The sequence below is a fragment of the Syngnathus acus genome, chromosome 20 (assembly GCF_901709675.1).
Source record: "Syngnathus acus chromosome 20, fSynAcu1.2, whole genome shotgun sequence".
NCBI lineage: Eukaryota > Metazoa > Chordata > Actinopteri > Syngnathiformes > Syngnathidae > Syngnathus > Syngnathus acus.
Genome location: NC_051104.1, coordinates 480311 through 505235, shown reverse-complemented (window position 1 = coordinate 505235; position 24925 = coordinate 480311). Strand labels below are relative to the sequence as shown.

Sequence of the window (24925 nt, the reverse complement as noted above, 5' to 3'; positions counted from 1 at the left end):
TTGAGTGAGCACTTGATGAATTACCACAAGTATGGTGCTAATTCAACGTTTTATTTTTACTTCTACTCAGGAGGGGAGCTGTATTATTGCCGCCAAAAAGGCACAGACCAGGCAGTCCAAGTGAAGGTTGTCTGTGGTGCTGAAGAGGCAAATGAAATTTTTAAGAGTTTTCATGCCAGCCAGGGGCACACACCGGGCAAAATAAAACAAGACACAGCATCTCTCTGAGATATTACTGGCCAGCGATGTCTGTTGACATTAATGAGTGGGTATGTAAATAATAAAAAAAGAGTATACCGTTTTTTTCCATGTATAATGCGCAAAATTTAACTAATTTATTGTCCTAAAATCTGGGGTGCGCATTATACATGGGTACAATTTTTTTTATTTTTTTTTATCCGGATATCATACGGAGGCCGCCATTACAGATGCGCTTTCTTCTCTGCTGTTCACTTCAAACACACTCCATACGAACACAATGCTCTCGTATCAGACGCTTGCTCGATCACCTGCTCGTTTGCTGTCACAATGTACCCTACACAAATCCGAAACATTTCTTCGCTATTGAGTTTGCTAGCGCATGCGCAGTGATACTGACCGGCAGAATAACATCCGGTTGTTCCCCAAGATGATCTTTTTTCTGAAATAATTTTACGTTTACGGACTTAAGTAGGAGTCAAAATTTGGGTGCGTATTATACATGGGTACAGGCTTTTTTCCAGCATCAACATGCCATTTTTAGGGTGCGTATTATACATGGGGGCGCATTATACATGGAAAAAAACGGTACTTGTTTGTTCATTTTTTTGAGCCTGCAAACATAATGAATGAAACTATTCCTTTGTATCTTTTGCAAACAATTCAAAATCATTATCTAAGATCTTGCCCTTTTTGCATGCATTTATTAACAATGACTACTTTTCCACAAAACTTGCCATTGTCAGGTGTCTCAGTGCACCGAATGTCAGGCAGCCGGCATATCAATAAAAAGCCCAACAGAGGTCATGCCTATACAGGTCAGTTAATCCAAATAATGTTCTCTGTTTTGACTCAAGGTCTATATAGTATTTTGTATATGGCATACTTTATATAACTATTTTTCTCAGCAACATCAGTTTAACACAATTTGTTTTTATAAATATTTATTTATTAGGTGTCTCAGCCATTCGAACTCTTGGGGATGGACCTCATTGGCAAACTGGCTCAGACAAAAGATGGATACCAATATATTTGCGTGATGGTCGACTATTTCACGAAATGGCCTCAAGCCTATCCATTGAGGTCGAAGTCTGCTGCTGATGTTACCGCCTGTATCCTAAAATTCGTCTACCAATTTGAGTCGCCAAAAAGGATCTTGACAGATCAAGGCAAAGAATTTGTCAATGCAGTAAGTACAACAGTGTTTGGCAGAAATTATCTTCATCATAGCTGTCAAATACAAGTCCCTGAGGGCATATCTGGCCTGCCACTTTATTTTGTGTGGCCGAGGCCGATGAAAGCAACGAAAGGATGTCGAACTTCATAAAATAGCTGGAGTAAAATAAAAAAAAAAACGTTTCTTACTGCTCATTGTATTTTGTCCGTGTTTTGTGACTGTTGCAGTTGTGGGTGTTGTATTTTCCTTCTGTGTATTTGTGATGCAAAGCCAGTATAGTGATGATGTTAAGATCACATTCTCAAACACTATTTCACTGCAAAATTGCCCAACTCAATTACTTATTCTTTCCCCTGGCAACTGCAGATCAACAAGAGAGTATGTGAAATGCTTGACATAAAAAGAAGCCTTTGCTCACCATACCACCCTCAAACTAATGGGTTGGTGGAAAAATTAAATGGGACAATTCAAAGGTGAGTATACTTCGTTTACCCACATTAATCTTTGACAATTTCTTGTTATGATGTTGCTCGTGAGTTTGTTTTTGTTTTCAGGGCACTTTCAAAGTAAATAACATGCACTATAAAAACTGTTAGGTCAGAAAAAACACATTTTGGTTTAAAATTTGTTATTGGAGTCATTTATATACAATTCTCCAAAATTAATAAAAAAACAACAACACTGTCAACAGCGCAATTTTAAAACTGATTTTGTTTTTTCGAGCTCTGAGCAAAGTGGTTTGTCAGCATCCAGAAAGCTGGGATGAATATTTGGATCCAGTTATGTTTGGTCTGCGGACCAAAAAACAAATGACGACAAACTACTCGCCTTACTTTCTAATGTTCGGCAGAGAGGCACGCTACCCCATTCAAGTGCCAGAACACTACGAGGTAAGATTTTGGCACATCAAGATCCATGATCCATTACAAGGATATACAGTATCATGGAGAAGTTTTTATACGATCAAGGACAATTTGCTTGTTGAATTTGTTTAGTTACATCTTAATTGTAAAACACAAATATAAAACTAAAACTTGTTGACACTTTAATCATGACAGCAAATGTTTGCTTTTTCTGAAGGTTGATGGCACTGTGGAGGATGTGGTGGGGATGGAAGTTACGGCACAAGACCATAACGAACAAGACCAACTATTTGAGCAAGTTAGAGAGCACATTAGAAAAGCGCAGGAAAAAACAAGGCACCCAAAAACAACCTCAGGGACCACACCAACTGTACACATCGGAGATCTTGTTCTCAGACAAAATATCAGGTCTCAACAAAGAAAGGGAGGAAAATTGAACCCCAATTTTTTGGGGCCATACAAAATTGTGGCGATTGAGGGAAAGACAGCTGATCTCCAGGATGAGAATGGAGCCTTGGTCCCCAAAATAAACATTGACCACCTAATACCATACAAAGAAAATAAACAAAGAGTGCCTCATAGGTATGAAAACAAAAAACGAGCATCCTCCTGGATGACACAGTCACCATCCCCACCAGCCTCAGCTCCTCCAGCCTCTGCTCCTCCAGCCACTGCTCCTCCAGCCGCAGCTCCTCCAACCACCGCTCCTCTTCCACTGCTCCACCAGCCGCATCTCCTCCAAGCACCGCTCCCAATGCCACTGCTCCACCAGCCGCAGCTCCTCCAAGCACCGCTCCCACTGCCACTGCTCCTCTAGCCTCAGCTCCTCCAGCCATTGCCCCCTCTGCCACTGCTCCTCCAGCCTCAGCTCCTCCAACCACCGCTCCCTCTCCCACTGCTCCACCAGCCGCAGCTCCTCCAACCACCTCTCCCACTGCTCCACCAGCCGCAGCTCCTCCAACCACCGCTCCCTCTCCCACTGCTCCACCAGCCGCAGCTCCTCCAAGCACCGCTCCCACTGCCACTGCTCCTCCAGCCTCAGCTCCTCCAAGCACCGCTGCCACTGCCACTGCTCCTCCAGCCTCAGCTCCTCCAGCCACTGCCCCCTCTGCCACTGCTCCTTCAGCCACAGCTTCTCCAGCCACGGCTCCCTTTTCCCCTGCTCTTAATACCGCAACACCACCACGACTGTCTTTGACTTTTAGACAAACGAGGGAAAATGTGGACAAATGTAAGATGTATTCATGATAAAACTGTAAACATATTAAAACATACATTATGGATATGTGGCACATAGGTCTTGTACTCACAAAGTGTTTTATAAATGCCACTTGCTGCTATGGAATGAACCACATTTCCAATTGTATTTTGAGGTATTGTTCTGACTTATTTTTGGCAGACGTTCAAGATGCCTGGAAGGGAAAGCACGTCCATGTTCTCCTATCAAAAATCGGGGCGTACAAATTGTTCTTTTGGGACATTATGAACGTTAGACCCAATTCTGAGCTGGAATCGGAGGTAAAATTATGTTTTCATATCTGAAACTTAGGTTTCAATTTGTTTGCCGTTTCAATTACAGGTTATAAACGCGTACCTCCTGTTGTTGGTGAACAAACGCAACCAAATCAGCGTGGAAAAGGTTTCCTATATTGACTCATTTGCAATGACAAATTTATGGAATGGAAAGAGCCAGAGACTCAAGGTGTGTCTGTATTAGTACTGTTTATTGAATTATATCTTGCAAAATTATCAATGAAGTTAAGAAGTTAAATGTCTTAATATTGTTGTCAGGCCAATTAGTGGCCCAACAACGTTATTAAGACATAACAATTTTATTAAAAAACTCAATTGGCATTAATTTTGTTCTTTACGCATTTTACTGAAATTATTGACAGACGTATTTTTTTCTTCTGTTTATTTTTAGATCAACCCGGTGGAATACAAACTTATTGTTGGCATTGTCAATGAGCATAAGCATTGGAAGCTGGCGGTAAAGAAATGTTTTAATGCTGTCACGGATCGGAGTGTGGAAATGGAGCAGGGCGACCAAGTGCAGCTTGGACCAGGGTTTATTGACGAACTCAAAATACAGACTTGGTAAACTAACATAACTTACTGACAAAATCAAGAACAGGAACCGAACAGAGACGTGAGACAAGACGGATAGGGTGGCCTTCCATGACAGCAGCAAATGCATGCAGGCAATGCTCCAACAGGGAGTGACACACAAACAGAACTTAAATACAACACAGGTAACAAGAGGCTGGTGAGTATGATTACACTAATCACGGGCACACAGGAAGGGAGGGGCGAGGACACAGACAGACGGAGACGATTACAACCTATACACATATCAAAACCGGGGACGAGACATGACAAATGCCACAAGAGGAGTAACATTACAGCAAAAAATATATAGTTATGTGCAAAATATTTAATAATTCATGCATATGAATAATAAAACCTCATTTTTTGTGTTTAAAATATAGGCAATCATGCCAGGAGAAAAAAGGTCCTTACTAGTTGATCCTCTTGGTGAGTCTCAAATGGACATTAAAAAATGCCTGGAATCAACCCGGTAAGCACAGCTTCTAAAAGTCAGAGTACTATTGTGATATCAACATTTAACTGAAGATGTGCGCTTTCTTTTGAAAGTGGACTAGGTTTTTGTTTTTACAAATTATGTAATTGACGGATAAAACTTGAAATTTGTGATAATATGTACTGGCTTTTATATTTCAGGGCGTTCATGCGCAAGAAAGGGTGCAATGTTTCCAGGTGAACTTGTGGCACTGTCCCCCATCCCAGGCAACAAGATTCAACCTCTTGTGTTGTATTTGCTTTGAAAGTATGCATTTGATGTACAGACTAGATTTACCAAACTCATATCACTCAATTATGCAAAAACTTAATCAAACATTACTCAAAACTAAAAAAACTAATTTAGAGTTCATACAACAAATGACTCAAACAAATTATTGTCTGACAGCAGAATTTTTTGTATGATATATAGGCTAAAGATGGCAAACATTTAAAGCATTCTTTATGCACTGTAAACATCTGACATTGTCTTTTTCAGTTTGCAGAACATCTTCTTTCAATTTGAAGAAATAGATTTCTCAGCAAAGGCACATGATGTAAATAGGTACAGGCTGCAAATTGCCACCACACTTCTATTAGAGACTGGTAAGTAATATGCACCCAAGAGATGTTATTGCCACCCAAAGAATGGTCCTGACTGTGCTATCAATGCTATATACAACTCAGTTAAGTTTTACACAGGGAACAGGTACTATAGCAATTCTTCTGTCTTTGTTTTCACAGATGATTTATCTAACTTGTGCTTTGTTTGTGGGGAAGCTACACATGACACAGACAACAGATGGGTAATTATGTCAGGTCTTGTTAACTAATGCATGTGATGATTAAGAAATATATTGAATTAGACATTCGTTGTAAATTATTGTAAATGTGCTGCATTGTATGATCTTGCTTTTTTCTTTGTTTACCAGATTCAGTGTGACGAGTGTTGCAGGTGGTTCCATCTTGTATGTGTCGGGGAGCCTCCAACCGAAGGCTCTTTTTTGTGTACAACATGTACAGAAATTAGATGCTAAATATTTTAAGCTTGCTTGAAGACCATTTTGCTTTTTTTTTATTAAAATTTGTATTTTTTCATTTTATTTTATTATTATTTAAAAAAAATGTAAATTTTTTTTCTTAATAAAGTTTAAAGTTATAATTTTTGATGTATGTTATATGATTAAGAAACAAAGTTGTTTGACCAAAATAAGGCCAAAGAAATTGATAAAGTGCAGTAATAACGGTATCACTGCACAAATCATCAGAAAAAAAACAGCTGGAGTCCAGCACTCACCGTTTTCAAAATAAGGGGGGGGAACATATTCTCACAGGGCACCCGTGAGGATATGTTCCCCCCCTGTAACTTGGGCTAGGAATGAGGGAACCTGTTCAAATTTGCCACACAACTTGAACAGACCCTCAGGAAGACAGAAAAAAAAACAGCTGGAGTCCAGCACTCACCGTTCTCAAAATAAGGGGGGGGGAACATATTCTCACAGGGCACCCGTGAGGATATGTTCCCCCCCTGTAACTTGGGCTAGGAATGAGGGAACCTGTTCAAATTTGCCACACAACCTGAACAGACCCCCAGGAAGACAGAAAAAAAACAGCTGGAGTCCAGCACTCACCGTTCTCAAAATAAGGGGGGGGAACATATCCTCACGGGGCAGCTGTGAGGATTTGTTCCCCCCCTGTAATTTGGCCTAGGAATGAGGGAACCTGTTCAAATTTGCCACACAACCTGAACAGACCCCCAGGAAGACAGAAAAAAAACTGCTGGAGTCCAGCACTCACCGTTCTCAAAATAAGGGGGGGGAACATATCCTCACGGGGCAGCTGTGAGGATTTGTTCCCCCCCTGTAATTTGGCCTAGGAATGAGGGAACCTGTTCAAATTTGCCACACAACCTGAACAGGCCCCCAGGAAGACAGAAAAAAAACAGCTGGAGTCCAGCACTCACCGTTCTCAAAATAAGGGGGGGAACATATCCTCACGGGGCAGCTGTGAGGATTTGTTCCCCCCCTGTAATTTGGCCAAGGAATGAGGGAACCTGTTCAAATTTGCCACACAACCTGAACAGACCCCCAGGAAGACAGAAAAAAAAACAGCTGGAGTCCAGCACTCACCGTTCTCAAAATAAGAGGGGGGGAGGGGGGGGGGGCAACATATCCTCACGGCTTGACATTTTTTATAGAGTTCTCGTTACAATTTTAATCCCCCCTCCCCATCTGTCACTTTGCTTGTTCCCCCCCTGTAATTTGGCCAAGGAATGAGGGAACCTGTTCAAATTTGCCACACAACCTGAACAGACCCCCAGGAAGACAGAAAAAAAAACAGCTGGAGTCCAGCACTCACCGTTCTCAAAATAAGAGGGGGGGAGGGGGGGGGGCAACATATCCTCACGGCTTGACATTTTTTATAGAGTTCTCGTTACAATTTTAATCCCCCCTCCCCATCTGTCACTTTGCTTGGGACAAAAGGAGCCTTCAGAACTGAAATTTCTTCTCAATTATTCATTCAAATCAATTCACTCAAATCATTCTCGTTATTAAAGATTTGATCACAAAACGTGTGTGGCTTTTTCTTAAATGAACACGTTTGACATTGCTATAGTGTCAGCTTTTAATTATATTGCACTGTCATGTTAAAGCAAATTAATAAATGCAACAATATTAATTTGCTTTGAAAATACCTGAGTAATAAAATGGATGGATGGATGAATGATGATCACAATTAAGTAGAAAGTCTCCTTTGTAATATATACTCCTTGTAGCCTGTACCCAAAAAGAGGAGTTTCTTTGCATCGAGGTTTATGCAAAGAGCTCACGTAATTATATTGTTGCTTTTTGGTGAAGTGATCGAGTGTTCCGTCTGTACGACTGGTCTTTGAATACACCCCGCTTCAATGGCAGAACGCGGATGAATTTAAAGACATCAAATGAGAATAATCCTTTATAAAAATTAAAATTGACTGACGCAAACGTGAGTTCTTCATGTTTTTATTGAAAACAACATAGTGCTGACGCCGTACGACATCGGTTTTTCGCTTTCCAAATAAGGCGTGCGCGCTCCCGCGGCAGGGGGAACAAAATCTCACGGGGGAACCAAATCAAGCACAACACCTGTTTGACAAAAGATGAAGGTTGCCGTTAGCTTAGCATCCAACGCTTCAAAGAGCGAGCGTCCAGTGTTGTTGTCGTTGAACTTTCTACAACAACCTCTTCTTAATATTGGGAGACTTTTGGAAGGAACCTTCGAATCTGGACCTAAGCCCTCAGCTCCATTGGGGGAGCACCAGCGTCGATCTCAGCCGACTGCTGTCTCCATGAAGATTCAAAACGAAATACTCCAGTGGTCGAAGCTTTCACAGTCCAAGTGAAGACCACTGTGGAGGACCACCACCAGCCAACTTCTCCACTGTCAGATAGGAACGATATGGAAACATCTTGGAGGAGCAACAAAGACTGTGGAGGTGATGACAAACAGTTGAAATGCTGAGACAACGTTTTGCAAGAAGGAAACTTAACAAACATGTACACAAAGCCACAATTGTATTACCTGTTAGGTTTCTGCGATCCAAACTGTATTTGTGTTGCTCATATCCTGCAGATGTCCAGCAGCTGATTAGCCATCAAGAAATTCCAAAGTTCCACCATGTTAAAGAGGAAGAGGAAGTGACATACCCCTCCCACTTCAAAAGCGAAGAGGATCATCCAGACCTCGCCTACGTTAAAGAGGAAGAAGAGGAGTTTAATGTCAGCAAGTTGCCACTTATCATCTCTGTAAAGAGTGAAGATAATGAATATTAAGCACCTAAACGGTCACCACCACCAGGCAACCTCTTAGCGCCGCTGTCAGAAAGCGACGACATGGAAGAACCTTAAAGAGCGACGAAGACTATGAGAGTGAAGACAAACAGTCTGGAACTTCTGAAAAGGAGACAAATCAGAAATTGGGTAAAAACAATTTCAGCTGCTCCATTTGTGGTAAAAAGTTTACCCGAAAGCCAAACATGGTGGCGCACATGAGGATACACACAGGAGAAAAACCATTTAGCTGCTCAGTTTGCGCGAAAACCTTCACTCTAAAAGTCACTCATGGTAAAACACATGAGAACACACACAGGAGAAAAACCCTTTAGTTGCTCCATGTGCAGCAAAACTTTCTTTTTTAAGCAAAGCTTGAGAACACACATGATTAAACACACGGGAGAAAAAACTTTGAATTGTTCAACTTGTGCTGAAACCTTTTCTCATAAGATAAGCATGGAGGCACACATAAGAACACACTCAGGAGAAAAACCTTTTATTTGTCTGTTGTGTAATAAAACATTCTCGCAAAGCACACACTTGGAATCACACACGAGAACACACACAGGAGAAAAATCTTTTGTTTGCCCGTTGTGTAATAAAACTTTCTATCAAAGGGGACATCTGGAATCACACGAGGACACACACAGGAGAAAAACCTTTTGTTTGATCATTGTGTAACAAAACATTCTCCCAAAAGGCACATCTAAGATCGCATATGAGAACGCACAACGGAGAAAAATCCTTTGCTTGCTCAGTTTGTGGTTCAACATTCTCTCGAAAAGAAACCGTCAAGTCCCACATGATAATACACACAGGAGAGAAACCTTTTAGTTGCTCATTGACAAAACGTTCTTTTTTAAGCAAAACTGCAGAGCGCATATGAAAACACACACTAAAGAAAAACCTTTTAGTTGCCCATTTTGTAATAAAACATTCTATCAAAGGGGACATCTCGAATACCACGTAAGAACACACAGGAGAAAAACCCTTCAGTTGTTCGGTTTGCGGCGGAAGCTATGCTCATCGCAGCAGTTTAGCTGCACATATGCAGACACATAATGAAGGGAAAAGAAATGTTTTACAGAAGTCACATGAATATTATAACAATGGAATTTGTATTCTTCTGTAAAGCTGTAAATTCTCCCGTTCCGGGTGTGAAAAAAAATAAAGCTGACAGAATTTATTTTAGCACTTTGTAAACACTTTCGATTTACTTCCAGGTAGGCTGACAATAGAGGTTAGACTCGAATCCTCATTAGCCATGATTTTCGCTGATTTGTGACCAAAAGCTGTACTCCTTACAAACCAATAGGTGGCGGTAATGCGTAGTTCACTTTGCGAACCGCCAGTAAACACGAAGAAGATGACATTCGGAAGTGAGTTTACGTCAGCACCCAAGTGGACTACAAAGCGCACATTGTTGTCCACACACAAGCACATACGAATACACACAGGAGAAAAACCCTTCAGTTGCTCAACTTGTGGGAAAGCCTACGAAAGGTTAAGCATGCATTACACACGGGAGAGAAACCTTTTGTTTGCTCCGTGTGTAGTAAAACCTCTCAAAAAGGGATCACATATGAGAACCCACGATGGAGATAAACGCTTCCCTGGCTCAGTTTGTGGTCCAAACGTTTTACATTAAAACATTTCAAAACGCTTCCAAGTGTTTAATTAATTTGATGTGTTGGCGCCTAGAGAGGTCATGACACAAATACATGTAAATGACCTCCGCTAATAATTAAATTGTCTCACCGATAGCTGACGTTCGGGGCAGCAGGATCCACAGGAAAGTCCCTTTAGGTCAGGGGTGTCAAGCTCATTTTTTTCGCGGGCCGCATTGTAGTCATAGCTTCTTTCGGAGGGCCATTATGACTGTCGTATGAGCACCTCATATTATATACAGTAAAAGCTACAAAACAAACTGACAAATAACTCGTTTTCAAATCAGACGAGTAAAAACTCATCAAATATTTTTTTTTTTAAAAAGATATTAAAAGTGAAGACAATTTGCAATTCTAGTAATGACACATGAATTTGATGCACAATTTGTCTTCGCGGGCCACATAAAATGATGTGGCGGGCCGTATCTGGCCTTGAGTTTGACACGTGCTTTAGGTTAAATAGTAATGGTTTTTCAGAAGAGCTGTATACTGCAGTATGCGCCTCTCAGGAGACAAAAAAACTGAACAAATAAATCAAAAGTAAAACGTAGCCAGTAACGTAAATACAGTTATCCAACCAAGGATATAGTCTGGAAAATCAAATGCTAACAAATAATGTGAAATTCATAGATATGGGGAAATTCAGATCCAGTAAGTAAAAACCGTGCCATCATTTGGTTTTCCCCACAGGTGTTTCTACTCGAGCAGGTAAACGAGTTCGAGCATGCGCAGTTTACCTGCTGGTTGAGGAGAAGCACCTGTCGCTAAAGCCAATGTCATGCTGTCGTGTTTGTGGCTTGTTTTTGTCTTGTCCTGTTCTTCGTATTGTCACTTCCTGTTTTATTTTGGTAACTCTCCTCTCGTTTCAGTTCGTGGGTCCTTCCTCTGCGCGTCAGGCCACTTGACTTCCCTGATCCCAATTGTGTGCACCTGTGTCGTTGGCCCTAATTGTCTGCACCTGTGTCCTCCTCCTTCTGTGTGTGTATATAGCCTGCGTCTTCCCCTTGTCTTGTGCGTCTTGTCCCGTCATGAACACTAGCGATCACGTAAGTCACAGAAATCCCCTGAGAGATCATAGTTAGAAGATACCTTTTGTCCAGCCAGAGCTCTGTGTTTTTGTTTAGTTTGGGTTTTGCCATCGTTTTTCCCTCGTTTTGAGGCGCTTTTTGTTTGCTGTCTCCAGCCTTTTTTCCCTCGTTTTGAGGCGCTTTTGGTTTTTGCTGTTCCCAGCCTTTTGTCCCTCATTTTGAGGCGCCTTTTGTTTTTTGTACTGTCTTCCGCCTGAGAGAATAAAACACCTTTTGTTGGCACTCTGCATTCGAGTCCTCTCCCTGCTCCAAGCCTGACAGCCAAACTCTGGTGGGGTTTTTACGTTCTGGACTTGGATTGTAGTAGTACGTCATAGCCACAAGAGGGCGAGAATCATACATATCCGTTACCATCGGCCTATTCTTACATGTCAAATTTACTGACGAAATCTAAAGAAATTAGGCTTGATGGTGGACAAATTCATGGAGGTTTTGGACCTTGCAGGAACAAATTTGAAATGGAGTGGAAGAAAATAACGTAGTTACTAACGAGCAGCGCCCAAAATTGAAGTTAAAATCAATGAGCCCCAACTGTTCGTGGTAAAACGTTACCTGCCACTCGGTTGAAATTACCGCAAGCGTAAAATTATTGCAAATTAAAAAGAAAACTGTTTAATACTTCTCCCTCAGGGAACAAAATGAACTATACAAACACTGACGACAGGAGTCAAGAGTTTAGAAAACATTTTATTATATCGAGGGACAGGCTGTCAAAATGGCTTGGATGAAAAGACAGGTTTAAGTGAAAGCATGTAAAAAATAAAGCAGCTTTTGTTTGCTCTGCGGGAGCGTTGAAGCAGAAATATGTACAGAGAAAAAAAAGGTCCAAAAAATGTATCAAAAAAATGTAAGACACGTTCCTTGAAGTGGAAAAAGAGGGAGGGGGGGGGGGGGCAGTACGGTTAATTAATACATGACGTCAATAAACACTCACTGTTGTCATTTCTTCATGTTTTTGTACAACTCCGCTTGGCATGGATGGATTTTTAAATAAATCAAAAAAGAAGGCAAAAAGCAGATACACTTCCAATGTGCTGCACCTTTCAAAAAGTATACATTGAGACTTCAGCTTTCAACGAGCAGGGAACCAACATGCATTACGTTGGAAAACAGGGCTGGGGAAGCTTTTGGAAAAATAATGCATGGTTGGGCCGCTGCCACAAAATGTTCTGGCGTATGCCCCGGGTTCCCCACCCCGCCTGCTCAAGAGGGGTCCCGAAAAAGCTGCAGAACATAAGTGAGATATGTACATTGGCTATCTAGCGCCCCCTATCAGATTAAGCCTTCCTCACTGTTGAACAGTATTTGAAAGGTGACATATTGTAGAATTGTCGAGAAATAAGTCTCTGGCATGCTTAACGCGTTGTGACATTAAACCGAGCAAATATTTTGCCATCTGCGAAATTTCTGAAAACATGTCTGACTGCGTCCTTCTGCATAAAACGTCTCCTTTAAAACGAGGCAACTTCTTCGCAATGGGGGTTCTGCGAACACGATAAAAATCGTATAATATATGCAATTTTTATCCGGCAAACCCCGTTTTCAAATGGATAAAACACGTTGTGACCCGAGTCACAGACTTCCGAGGAAAATTCAGAATACAATCAAATCAGATCCGTTTTGAGTGGCACATAGTCGAAAACTGCCCGTGAAAAATATTTCACACCATAAATGTAATATAGTTTTCTATACCATAAAGGTTGTCCCCCCCACCCCCATTGAAAATGTTTCTGCTTAATAAAATAGTCAATTTGTCAGTGTCATTAGAATTCTCTTTTTGTCAATCTACATAAATTAGTTACAAAATATTAGTCATTTTCTCTCTCTATGGTTACATGACATAGGGAGAAATATAATAAATGCCATAATTTAGAGATTTCTTTTTAAAGGGACATTTGACAGTTTTCTTGCTCGGCTTCCACAGCTCAATTTTTATTGCCAAAAGAATTAAATAACCGTTGAGATAATAAGTTAATCAGCAAATAGATATTAAATATTTTTCTGATGGCCTTTTTTTTGCGATAAGGATTCCTTAAAAAAAAAAAAATGTGAATGAGGACGATTGCACTTGACGGTTGTGAACGAAAGGAAAGCACAGTGCTTCTCGAGTGAAAAATAAATATGAATCCTTGCAGGAAATAACTTATGATAAAAGGCAAAAAAAAAAAACAGTACAGCTTTGAAATCGTTTAAGCCAAGAGTCGATAATTTAACAGTTGAACCCCACGCGACCAAAACGATGCCTTTGATAAAGTGCTGATCGAGCGGGATTTTTTTTCTTTTCCATTTTCTGGTACCATGCGAACCTCTCGGGAGTCCGCTAACTTCGTGATTCCACGCAAAAAATTTGACGGGGTCCGAGAAAGGCAAAAACCGTCGCAGCGATGGCCTCCGAAAAGCCAGAACAAAAGAATCCCTGAGGTGCACATTCGGCTGTGTTGTTACAGCTCCTTCCGGTTCCCGTTCGTGGGTTTGGTTGAGAGTTCTCTCAGTGTGTTTTGGTGTCGGCGGGCCTTCACGCCAGCGCCCAAAGGCGACTTTGGACTTTAGGTTAAGAAGGAGATCACGGCATCCTCCAAATTCCGACGTGTCCGACCAAGCGTCTTCCTCCAAATTTGACACTAAGTTTTGGATATTGGGCTTTGGAGTGAACCCAAATGGCTCTAGAACCATTACAATGTTCTGGTTCAGCACAGCCCAAGCTTTTTGTATGTCAAACTTTGACGGACTCCATTACAGACAACTTGATGGCTTCCTCCAACATCTGATTGTCCGTAAAGGCGGGAGGCGGCTCGGGGACGGACTCCGAGAGGCCGATGAGGGACTCTAGAAGGCAGGTGCCCGGATCGCCGGACGCTGGCAGGCTCGGGTAGCTCGGCAGCTGAAAGTGGAAAAAGTTGTCCATGTGCTCGTACTCCTTAAGCGAGTTGTAGAGCGAGCTGGGGCCGAGGCAGGGGAACCCGTCGAAGAACTCCAGGTCCGACTCGGAGGACAGGCTCAGGTCCATGTTGTAGCTAGCCGAGCGGTCCACGGTCGGCGAGGGCGTGTGAGGGACACCGCCGCAGTTGAAGAGTCCGTTGCCCTGGTTAGCGTTCTCGTCCAAAAGTTCTGACCCGGTCCGATTGACCAACGGCGCCGCGTTGTCGTTCTCGTCGGCAAAGTCCGCCATGCTGAAGCTGCCGAAGGTCTCAGCCGTCGTGGCCGTCTGCCGGGGACACGAGTCCTTCTCGGCGGCGTCCCCGTTCCCAGCCTCGTTGAAGCTGAGGATGCGGCTCAGGCCTTTCTCGTCCACATCCAGCGGAGTGCGCCGCCCGCACGGTCTCCCGCCACCCTCGGAGTCGTCGCTGTGGCCGGACGAGTCCGACAAGTCCGTCATGTCGCTGCTGCAGCTGTTGTCGCCGGCGGACGCCAGCTCCGAGCCAAAGGGGAAGGAGCGAGCGGGGGGAGCGGCCATGGCATCTGTCGTCGCTACCGCTGCCTCCTCGCCTCCGGACTGCTCCTCCAGTCGCTTCTCCAGCTCCAGCTTCATGATGGTGTGGATGTAGTGCGTCTGCACCCGGGTGGAGTTGAACTCAATGCGGCCTTGCGTGTTGCCGCAGCCGTCCTTGGTGCAGCCACACGGGAACGACGAATGGTCCATCTGCCGGAGGAAGAACCCATTACTTCTTAGCTGCTACGTGACTTGTCCAAAAGAAGCCCACATTCTGAATGTTCCTCAAAGGTTCTCTTACCTGACACTTGATGCCAGCCAAGCTGCAGCCGCACGTTTCGGGCTCGCAGAAGCCTTGACAGTCGCAGCCGCAACGCTCCCTGGAGATCCGCAGCTCGTGCAGCTGTCTCTTCTCCTCCTTGTCGACCTTCTTAACGCCGGCGGCTTTCAGCAGAGCGTAGCGCTGCTTGGATGGGTACGGCTGGAGGAACGAGCCCTCCTCCAGGTTGGCGCTGCTCACGTCCACATCCCGCTCGGGGATGTCGTCCACCGTCAGCCGCTCGGCCTCTTCGCTGTCTTGGGTTCCGTTCTTGGTCAACTGCAGAAGACACGATTGGTCAAAGGGAGACCCAAACCCTCAAATCTGAGTCTGCTTCTGTGTCTTCGCTCACCTTTAATTTAAGAGCCCCCAGCTTCTCCTCCCGTAGCCGGTTGAGCAGTTTTTCCCGGCGCAGCAACCGCTGCTCGGCGGCGAACTCGGTCAGCGTGTACGTGCGGTGCGCGCTGTGCCGGGGCGTCATGCCCAGGGTGCACCCCCCTCGGCTGGGTACGCTGGTGAAGCCCTGGCACCGCGGGAAGAAGAAGACCGTCACCTGGTCAAAGGTGACATTGCTCCGTCGCGCCCGCTTGGATTTCTTGAGGATGGACGTCACTGCGGAGGGGAGGAAGAGGAAATGGATTTGGTTTCCTCTTTTCTTTTTTTGCATGCACTGCTTCTGCGTGCCACTAGAGGTTGGAATATCCTTGCATTGGAATTTACAAGCGCCTAGTAAAAAGGACGCTCCTCTGATTCATTGCTCTGCTCTTTCACAGAGCCTTATCGGGCACCCAATTAGCACGGAAACATGAATTGGAGTGCATTTACGTCCCGTAAGAGACGCCACCGTGAAAAATTATCCGCTCGGCTTTGTTGCGTTGTGCACAATGAAAAATCAACTGAGGGAGAGGCAGGGGGGTTGTCGGGCAATCCCTGCAAGATGACGAGATTCCCACGAAACAGTGCCAGAACGGGACAAAGCTCAAAGGTACACGTGCACACAATGGAAGAACAACTATTGGACGGTTCTTAGAATTTCCACGTCTTCCAACAACCCCCCCCCCCCCCACTCGGAAAGTGCCATGTGTCCACATGTGCTGGCTATATATATTTAATTGTTATTTAATGGCAGAGTGGGACAGAAGGTCCCAGGGTGGGAACATTTGCGAAGGCAATCCCCAGAGGGTCCTTAATCTCGGCTCTAGTAGCTGAACTAATGAGCACCTTTGCCATATTCTCCACCTCCTTTGCAACGACACCAATCTGCTCCCCCAGGTTTGTGTTTGCACGCCTTTTCCTCCGCATCCCATGCCCCGCCGGGCCTCTTTCAGCACCTGTGCTGGGTGCGCGCCCAGCCCCTTCCTTCACACAACGGCCCGTGTGTTCCCCAGCGTTCTGGCAAGTGGCCAGCGCTGCTCTTCCAGGAAACCTCTTTTGCCACCGTCGCCTATAGCAGACGTCGCCGAGCTTTTTGGCCACTCCGGTTTCACGTTCAAAACATATTTGGATGGGCAAGCGTCGAAAGAACGAATGGCTTGCAACCAGTTGTCCTGGAGGAGTCGCCGCGTGAAGGGATTGGGCCCTTTGGCCCGCTTTAAGAGCTATTTGAGTGTTTCATGAGCTGCCAGCGGATCAAATTCGTTCAGCTCTCTCCCTGTTCTGTGGGTTTTTATTATCAGAGCCTCAGCGCAGCCGTAAAAACACAACATATTTTCCGTCAGCCAACTTGACTCACTGTTGGAATGCGTTGCCGGGGAGCCGGGGTTGCTAGGGGTGGAATCTAGGGTGTCCGAGTAGCAGCTCTCGCCCTCCGAGTCCCAGGCGGAGCAGGCGGACGAGAGCGAGGAGGGCGACGAGTAGCACAGGTCCTCGCCCACCTCCTGGAACTTCCTCTTGAGAAGCCCGCTCATGGCGCTTGCGTGGACGATCTGTGGACACAAAATGGCGTCAATGGAGAAGTATAAGCTGCATGCTTCAAAATGTTTCCACAAAATTGAGCTAATAGTAAAAATGCCTCTCAGTAGGTTTCATTTTTCTGTATTGAAGCTAAAAGAAAAGATTTAAAATGACTGTAATAGCCATGCTAATTGCCGCTAGCCTATTTATGGAGTTACCCATTGCATTTTAGCATTAAGCTAATGGACATAAGTTGCTAATGATAATGGCAACGATTAATTAATGTCAGACCCGATACAATTACACACTCATTTCTCCCCTAACCAACAAAGAGGACAATTCAGCCACGTTGCAGGAAAAAAAAGCTTCAGCTCCGAACACATTTGTCAATACGCTGTGGTCGCCCCGTGCTTTGCCCATGTGAGTGCACGAGTGCTGCCTGCTAGTGTTGGCTCGTGTGTGAACGAGTCGTTCAAAATAACGAATCCTTTCAGTGAACGAGAGTGAACGAATCACTTCCTAAAGTGATTCGTTCTTTTTTCCGTTCATATGACTTCAACCAGTAGGTGTCGGTAATGCCCATTGAAGCTGGTGCCACCTCGCCGTAAAATAAAAGGAAAAAGAAAATGACGTAACTTCCCGTTCACGAACGAGTCGTGAATTGCATTTCCCGTTCACCAACGGACGAATCTGTGAGTGAACGAATCAGTGAGTGAGTGATTCGCATTTCCAGTTCATCGCGAGAACGGATCAGTGAGGGAACGAATCCTGACTTTCCTGTTTGCGAACGAGTCATTGGGTGAACTGCCTTTCCATGCATCACCGGATCAGTCAGTGAACGTGTTGCGTCTCCTAGCGTGAACTATGTAAACCAGAATGTAGATTTACGATTTACTTATAGTCGGTTTTAAATAACGTGTATGCATATATATGCCTAAATATTGTTATCCAATATATCGACTGCAGTTTCACATTAGATTGCTGGTTTGAGATGTACTTTTATTATTATTATTATTTTAATAAACATTTATGTTATAATTTGTCTGGTGTTTTATTCCTTGATTTTATATTCGCCAATCAAAACAAAAATCAGACATTTAGTTAACTGCTTTATATGACAATATGTATTATGTGTTTTAGGTTGTTATAATGGCATAGCGGCAAAGCTGTCTGTCACTCATTCGTTAATCTTCGCGAACGACCAATCAGCAGCGAGTGATAGATGGGGGCGGGACTTTACGAATCAGTGACGTAACTTCCCGTTCACGAACGAGTCAGTGACGCAACTTCCCGTTCACGACCGGGTGAGTGACTGTTACCAACGGATCAGTGTGTAGGTGTTGTATTATAGAAAGAAATGTGTTAATTACCCGATCCAATTATTATTGTATAATAATAATAATTGCCCCCCCCCAATTATTATTGTATAATAATAATTGCCCCCCCCCCAATTATTATTGTATAATAATTATTATTGTATAATAATAATAATGGGGGGGGGGGAGTTGTATTGTTTGATGTGTATGGGTTGTTTCCACGGGATGTTGTGTAAAAAAAACAAAAAACGGATCAGTGTGTGTGTGTGGGGGGGGGAGGACGATTCGTTGAACGATTCGTTTGAACGAATCTTTTGAGTGAACTGATTCTAAAGATTCAATTCACCTACATGAACGGGAATGCACATCACTACTGCCTGCAGCCAGTCAGCCACAGGAAGTAATCAATCATTCTCCATTTGCATAAGTCAACAACGAGCCAACCCCTTCACCCCTTCAAAAACATGCCATCAAAAAGCATCGATTAGAAGAAATGCCACCCGAGTTTGGCCTTCCCCATCGAGCATTCTCGTGACATCTTCGCAGACAAAGACGTCCGCTTCCTCTTGGAAGATGTTGCGTTGCGCCAGCCTGCCCGCCGTGCGTGCGAGCGAGCGTGCGTTCAGCGCTCCCGTGATATGGACTGCTGCCTCAGCGATAAAAACAATCAGTCCTTTGAGAGGCGCACACATGCACATACCCAGGCGGGTAAAAAAAACAACAACATGCACAAAAAGAGCTCTTGATGAGGGAAGGCCATTTCTTTACTTTTTAAATACATTTCTTTAAATACCGCTATTATTGATGTCCAAATGTGCATGTTGACTAAATTTGAGCAAATTTTAGTCTCAATGTGAATAGGAACATTTAAGCAGTGCACATATGTGCAGTGGCGGAGCTAGAATTTTTTTTTTTCCTAAATGTCAGTTCTCCAGCGCGGCGGCTATTAAGACAAAGCCAATGCCAAGCCGGGCCTGTCGAGAGGCCTGTCGAGAGGCCTGTCGGGAGGCTGGCAGATTGCGAGCGACCTTGGCGTAAGCGGGCGGCTAAACCAGATTCTCCCCGTGAGTTCCAAAAAGAGTGTGACCTGCATGCCGCCTGTGTCTTATCAGGGCGTGTTATGCAAGTGTCAGTGTTGCACCTGGCGGGTAGGGGCGCCGCGCTGGGGAGCATCCACGGGTATTTAGATTCACGCCTATGCAAAATTCTGCCGTTTCAATGAACCTGACGTGATTATGAGAAGAACATGCAAGCCCGGGATTCAAACCCAGAACTTTGAGAGGGAGGCGCGCTAACCATTAGTCCACAGTGCATCAAGACGGAAAAGGGGGAAACAAAAAAGGGCAGTTGACCCTCTGACAATGCTAAAGTAGATAGTCAAGGGCGGGAGGCTGACAAGCCATGCGGGGGGCTTCCCATGCTGAATGAATCACCTTGCGACAAACAAAGACCACCTCGATACCAAAAAAAGCTAACCACACGATACGAGCTTCTGCCTAATCGAGAGAAACAAACTAAAATGGCAAAAAAAAACAATGCTTTGAGGTGTCCTCCAGGGAGAGCAGAGCGCCGGCTAAGCAAAGTCTTTTTAATTAAAAGCTGCAGTGAGCCAGAAGGGAGACAGGAGGAGGAGGAGGAGGAGGAGGAGGAGGAGGAGGAGGGGTGGTGGTGGTGGTGTCAGAAGTGGGTCATTGTCTCTTGACTGCAGCCTACCTGACACATTGATTTGCTAATCCTGTTCAACGGGCAGAAACAATGGCGAGAGGTTAATCCTAGTTTGTGGTCAATGTGGATCTGCCAGAAAAGAAGACAACAAGGCTGCTATTGCTCATTTGTAGTATGATAAGAAAATTATTATTATTTATAATGAAAAAATAAATAAAAATCAAGTGTGGCAGGACACGGTGGGGTCTCCTGAAGATAATCAGTGCCTGGAGTGGCAGCGCTGCACGCCGGCGTCTCCCCGCGCTGAATTATGCATCGCTGTCATTCCATCAGTGGCGGGATAAAAAGGGATGCGCACACTCGGGGGAAGATAAATCTCCCAGCTCGGGGGAGATTTGTCACTAAAAGGCACAACGCAGATCCAATCGGGAGGCGCGCCATGTCAGCCCCACCCGATGACATTAGCCGCGCTTTGTCGCTACGGCTGCTCGAAATTAACAACACCTACGGAAGTCTCCAAATGATCATCCTGATGGATTATCCTGCCGTGTGTTAAGAATTGTTTCCTCTGTTATCATGGCTGACAATCACAAAATGCTAAAGCAAGTTAGCGATACACCGCAACTCTCCGAAGGGTAATTACGTCGCGTCCAAGTTTAATTCGGGAGCACGATTGATCTGATGGACCGACAAGACAGTTTGACTTTGCCCCCTTTGTGCTGCCTTGTCCTGCCCTTTTGTAGCTGATAACGATAAAGTGTGTGCAAGCGTGTGTGTGTGTGTGTGTGTGTGTGTGTGTTGGGGGGCACTAATCTTAGCGGGTAGAGAGCATTTACATGGCAGACTGACAACCCGGCACAGTCTCTGTCTGTCTTACTGTCTGAGTGAGTGAGTGCTCATAAAATGTAGTAATGATGAGCCCGAGTGTGTGTGTGTGGGGGGGTGGGGGTGGGGGGGGGACGTGTGTGTGTGTGTGTAAACATGTCAAGGCAGGTTGGGACTCAAGGCCCCGGGGCACCGCACCTCTCACTTCGTCACAAGGAAAGACGGCAGCCAAATTCTTCGAAATGACGGGAGGCCAAATTCCTCAGACTCTTCTTACCCAGCGATAAAATCAAGTCCGCTTAGCGACAACATCGGCGATAAAACTAGCAATATCGGCAATTATGACGATTCTTATGGATGGTGTAAATTACTTACAGCAGACCCCCCCCCCATAGCAAAGGGGAGGGCGGGGCTACTACAATGAAGTGTGACCAATATCATTTCAAAGTTTTTGCTCTGGTGTCATTCCCACCGAGGCCCGCCAGAGAAACATTCTGTTCCCCTGCCTCGACCCGTGGCACCGCTTTCCAAAAAGGAGAGGTACTGGGAAAAGGGCGGGAGCACAGCACAAAGCAAATAAATAATGTCATGTCTCCAAAGCCGCAGGAATTCCATCTCTGGCAGCGGCGCCGCTCTCGCTGTAAAGGAACTCAATCGAACACAGATGTGGGCTTTTTTTGCTTCTTCCCCGGTCTCGGAAAGTCCGACGCGGTACCGGGCGAGGGCGCATGCGGGACACACCTCACTGGGGAATTAACAGCACGTGCAGCTCACATGCTGCCTTTAAGTCGGGAGACAGTTCTGATTCATCATTTGTCAACCCAGTCAAACTTTCGAACTTCAATATTAGGGATGTACCACACTTTTTCAAACCAATACCAGTGGGAGAATTCACCGATACCAAGTTCCGATACCTGTCGTATTTTTGATATACAAAATTTCAAGACACAGGTGAGGATTTGCTGATGTGTCAAAATGACACCGTAGTGCCACCTACTGCCCAGAAGGACAAATGTCAAACCATGAGAAATTCCATTTTACAAATCAAACTAAATTAATTGAGATTTACATGTAAAAAATCGATTTGAGGAGAAGTTGAGCCTAAATGGGACGAAGCAGATGGAAGCAAGTTGCTGAGTTGGGGGTGGGTGGGCAAGGGGGGGTGCTGCGGAGATTCCTTTCAGCCGGCCCCCTTCCCCTCCCCTCCCGTCTCCAAAGCACAAAAGAGAGGGGGGCATCCTGCGTGAGCGAAATGAAGCAAGGCAACCTCGCTTGAACCCAACGCTGCTACTGCAATCACTCAACGCAAGCGTGTGCTCATCGAGATGGTTGCCAGGCGGAATTCATCTTTTGTCAGGAATTCGTGACAGTGTTCAATCAAACATAAATAGACAACGTGTAGTGCAACCTACAGAGGCACTGTTGCCTGAGTCAAGTGCAGTTTAAATCAAAGTCCAGCTATACCGATAATCGCACAGAGTGCGCGTTGCTGCCCCCTTTTGGTCAAAGTAGGTAAAAGCCCTGTTATCAGATTTCTCGAAAAGACTATCCTGACCGATTATCCTGCGGTGTGGGGTGTGTTAAGAGGACTTTTTTCCTGAACCTGCTTAATGTTTAAGAGACACTTGTCTGTGCTATGCTTCACATTTTAAAAATTGGTATCAATAACAATCTGTACGTGTGTACCTTGCTTAAATAATCCCAATATAATGACAAACGCGATGAGCTGAGCCAACACCTGCTGTATATAATTGTCTAAAAACTCACTTACTGACTATCTCATGGACCACTTTTGGAATGTTCTCTGGGACCAGCAGTGGTGAGGGTACCACAGTTTGAACACCACAGCAAGCATTGTCACAATGCAACAAATTCCCCATCTTGGACCGGACGAGCTACTTGCTGAGCATTCTGGAGAAAGTGGAGTGTGTGTGTGTGTGTGTGCGTGGTGGGAGTAAAAGCACAAGGAATGGAAGCTGTGTCAGTAAACAAAGGATCATTCTCCTCCCGTGTGTATGCATGTGTGTGTCATTTCAGAAAGCCTGATTTCCAAAAATGATCCGGGTGAGGTCGCGCTAGAGACGCTTTTAAAAGTCCTCTCCAGTCTCCACACACACACGCGCGCACACACACACACGCGCGCGCGCGCGCACACACACACACACACACTATGAGGCTACAAACTAAGGCAGAATCCACAATTTAAGAAACCAAAACGCGCGTGGGATTTCACGTTAAATAAAACGGGGCTATAAAATCAAACAATGGTGCCGATAAAGCAGAATAGTGGAAGGTGGGGGAATAATGAAAAGGAGGAAAGCTAAGTGTGGGTTTTTTTTTTTTTTTTTTTAATTCCTTTTTTAAATGGCAGGAATCACGCGGGGCCGCCGTGGGTCGTGTGCAGGTAACAGCGCCGGTGTCAGCTTTAGTGCCTTGCGCGTGGGCAAAAATAACGCATAATTTATAGTAGTCCGATTATTAAAACATGCAATCATCTCACAGATTGAGTTTGGATTTGATGCACCTCTGATGTTAAAATAAAAACTCACCCCTTTTATCCTACTGACTAACAAAAAGAAAAAAAAATCCACACGTGACATATTTGCGCACGTTAAAGCACGCACGTTACATCCAGTACAATGAAAGCACTACTCACCAGCAAGTGTCTGACTGTCCGATCAGCATGAGTGGCAAATGATGGGATTAATCCGAATGGATTCTTCGTGAGAAACCATAAAGCGGATCGTGGATGGTTGACTGTCCGATTCTCCCCACAGACACGAAGATGTTCACCCGGTCGGTTCCGCGGCTATTGTCTGCCTTGGTGCGGCTCGAGCGCGTCCTATTCTGGAGCACAGCGGCGACTAGTTCGGTCTTTTCTCTCTCTCTCTCTCTCTCTCTCTCTCTCTCGCTCTCTCGCTCTCTCGCTCTCTCGCTCTCTCGCTCTCTCGCTCTCTCGCTCTCTCGCTCTCTCTCTCTCTCTCTCTCTCTCTCTCTCTCTCTCTCTCTCTCTCTCTCTCTCTCTCTCTCTCTCTCTCTCTCTCTCTCTCTCTCTCTCTCTCTCTCTCTCTCTCTCTCTCTCTCTCTCTCTCTCTCTCTCTCTCTCCTCTCTCTCTCTCTCCTCTCTCTCTCTCTCTCGTCAGTGGAAAACTCCCTCCCGGCGTGTGGCTGTGACGCAGGCCGTGACACACAGCAGAGGAGGCGGCCCACGCCGCTTCCTGCCTCCGCCTTTTCTCTTCCTCCTGCTGCGTGACTGTGTTACGCGTAGCAGCTTGCAGGGGGGAACAGAAGGCTTGACATCATCGAGTGAGGTGGAAAACTAACTAACTAACTAACTTTTTTTTTTTTTTTTTTTTTTAAAGGTGAAGAGTATCACTGTGTACGGTAATCTTTTTAAAACATACGACTACTGCAATATTACAACAAACAAAATACAACTAGTTCTGAAAAATGTCACTTGTACAAACTGTTTTCTTGGAAACAATAGCACTTTGTTGTGCAATTACAACTTTTCTTATTAAAAAATATGACCTATTTACGTTTCCTACTATATTTCTCGAAAAAATAACACCTATTTTACTGTCTTTTTACGAAAAAAATAAAACGGTCTCAAAAGTTTTTCTCAAAAAGTATTGTCTGAACTAAAGTTTTTACCAAAAGAATATGACTTCTCCAATCACAACTTTTTGCTTGGAAAAACTGAATTGTTGAATGATTACCAGTTTTCTAAAAAAATAAAATAAAATTACACTATTCTATGATGATAAAATTTGTCATGATTTTTTTCCTCTTACAATTACAACTTTTGTCCATCATTAAAACAACTATTTTCTTCTGAGCACTTAACTGTTGAACAATATTTTTTTTTGTTCTGTTCCGGACTTGATTTCAGTGCAATGCTGGAAGTGTTGAGTTACGTCACTTGTGAAGAGTGACGTAAGGCGTTTTGCAATAACGTGTGACTCAACTCCTTTCTACTGTAACAAATACACCGACAGTCAGCTACTTTGGTATGAAGAAGAGAGTGCTTCTGTTGATTGTAATTTTTTTTCAAATGAATAAGACCATGATGAGATTTTGCAACTAAAAGCA

At 44.4% G+C, this 24925-nt stretch overlaps 1 protein-coding gene and 2 long non-coding RNA genes across 3 annotated transcripts; 2 read left to right on the top strand and 1 right to left on the bottom strand.

Annotated features, from left to right (window-relative positions):
* Positions 1 to 5338: 5338 nt before the first annotated feature.
* Positions 5339 to 5868, top strand: LOC119139382. The gene is made up of 3 exons (XR_005101350.1): positions 5339 to 5424; positions 5563 to 5624; positions 5751 to 5868. It is a non-coding gene; the product is annotated as an uncharacterized LOC119139382 (long non-coding RNA).
* A 2341-nt stretch (positions 5869 to 8209) lies between these two features.
* Positions 8210 to 8906, top strand: LOC119139204. Its single transcript, XR_005101323.1, has 2 exons — positions 8210 to 8293; positions 8431 to 8906. It is a non-coding gene; the product is annotated as an uncharacterized LOC119139204 (long non-coding RNA).
* Positions 8907 to 12052: 3146 nt separating this feature from the next.
* Positions 12053 to 23729, bottom strand: csrnp1b (cysteine-serine-rich nuclear protein 1b). The gene is made up of 6 exons (XM_037279763.1): positions 23490 to 23729; positions 20057 to 20137; positions 16867 to 17059; positions 15487 to 15746; positions 15117 to 15413; positions 12053 to 15025 (listed from the first exon to the last, which is right to left on the bottom strand). Exons 2-6 carry the CDS (start codon positions 20063 to 20065, stop codon positions 14099 to 14101), a joined length of 1686 nt encoding a protein of 561 aa, XP_037135658.1. The 5' UTR covers positions 20066 to 20137; positions 23490 to 23729; the 3' UTR covers positions 12053 to 14098.
* Between the last annotated feature and the right edge of the window lie 1196 nt (positions 23730 to 24925).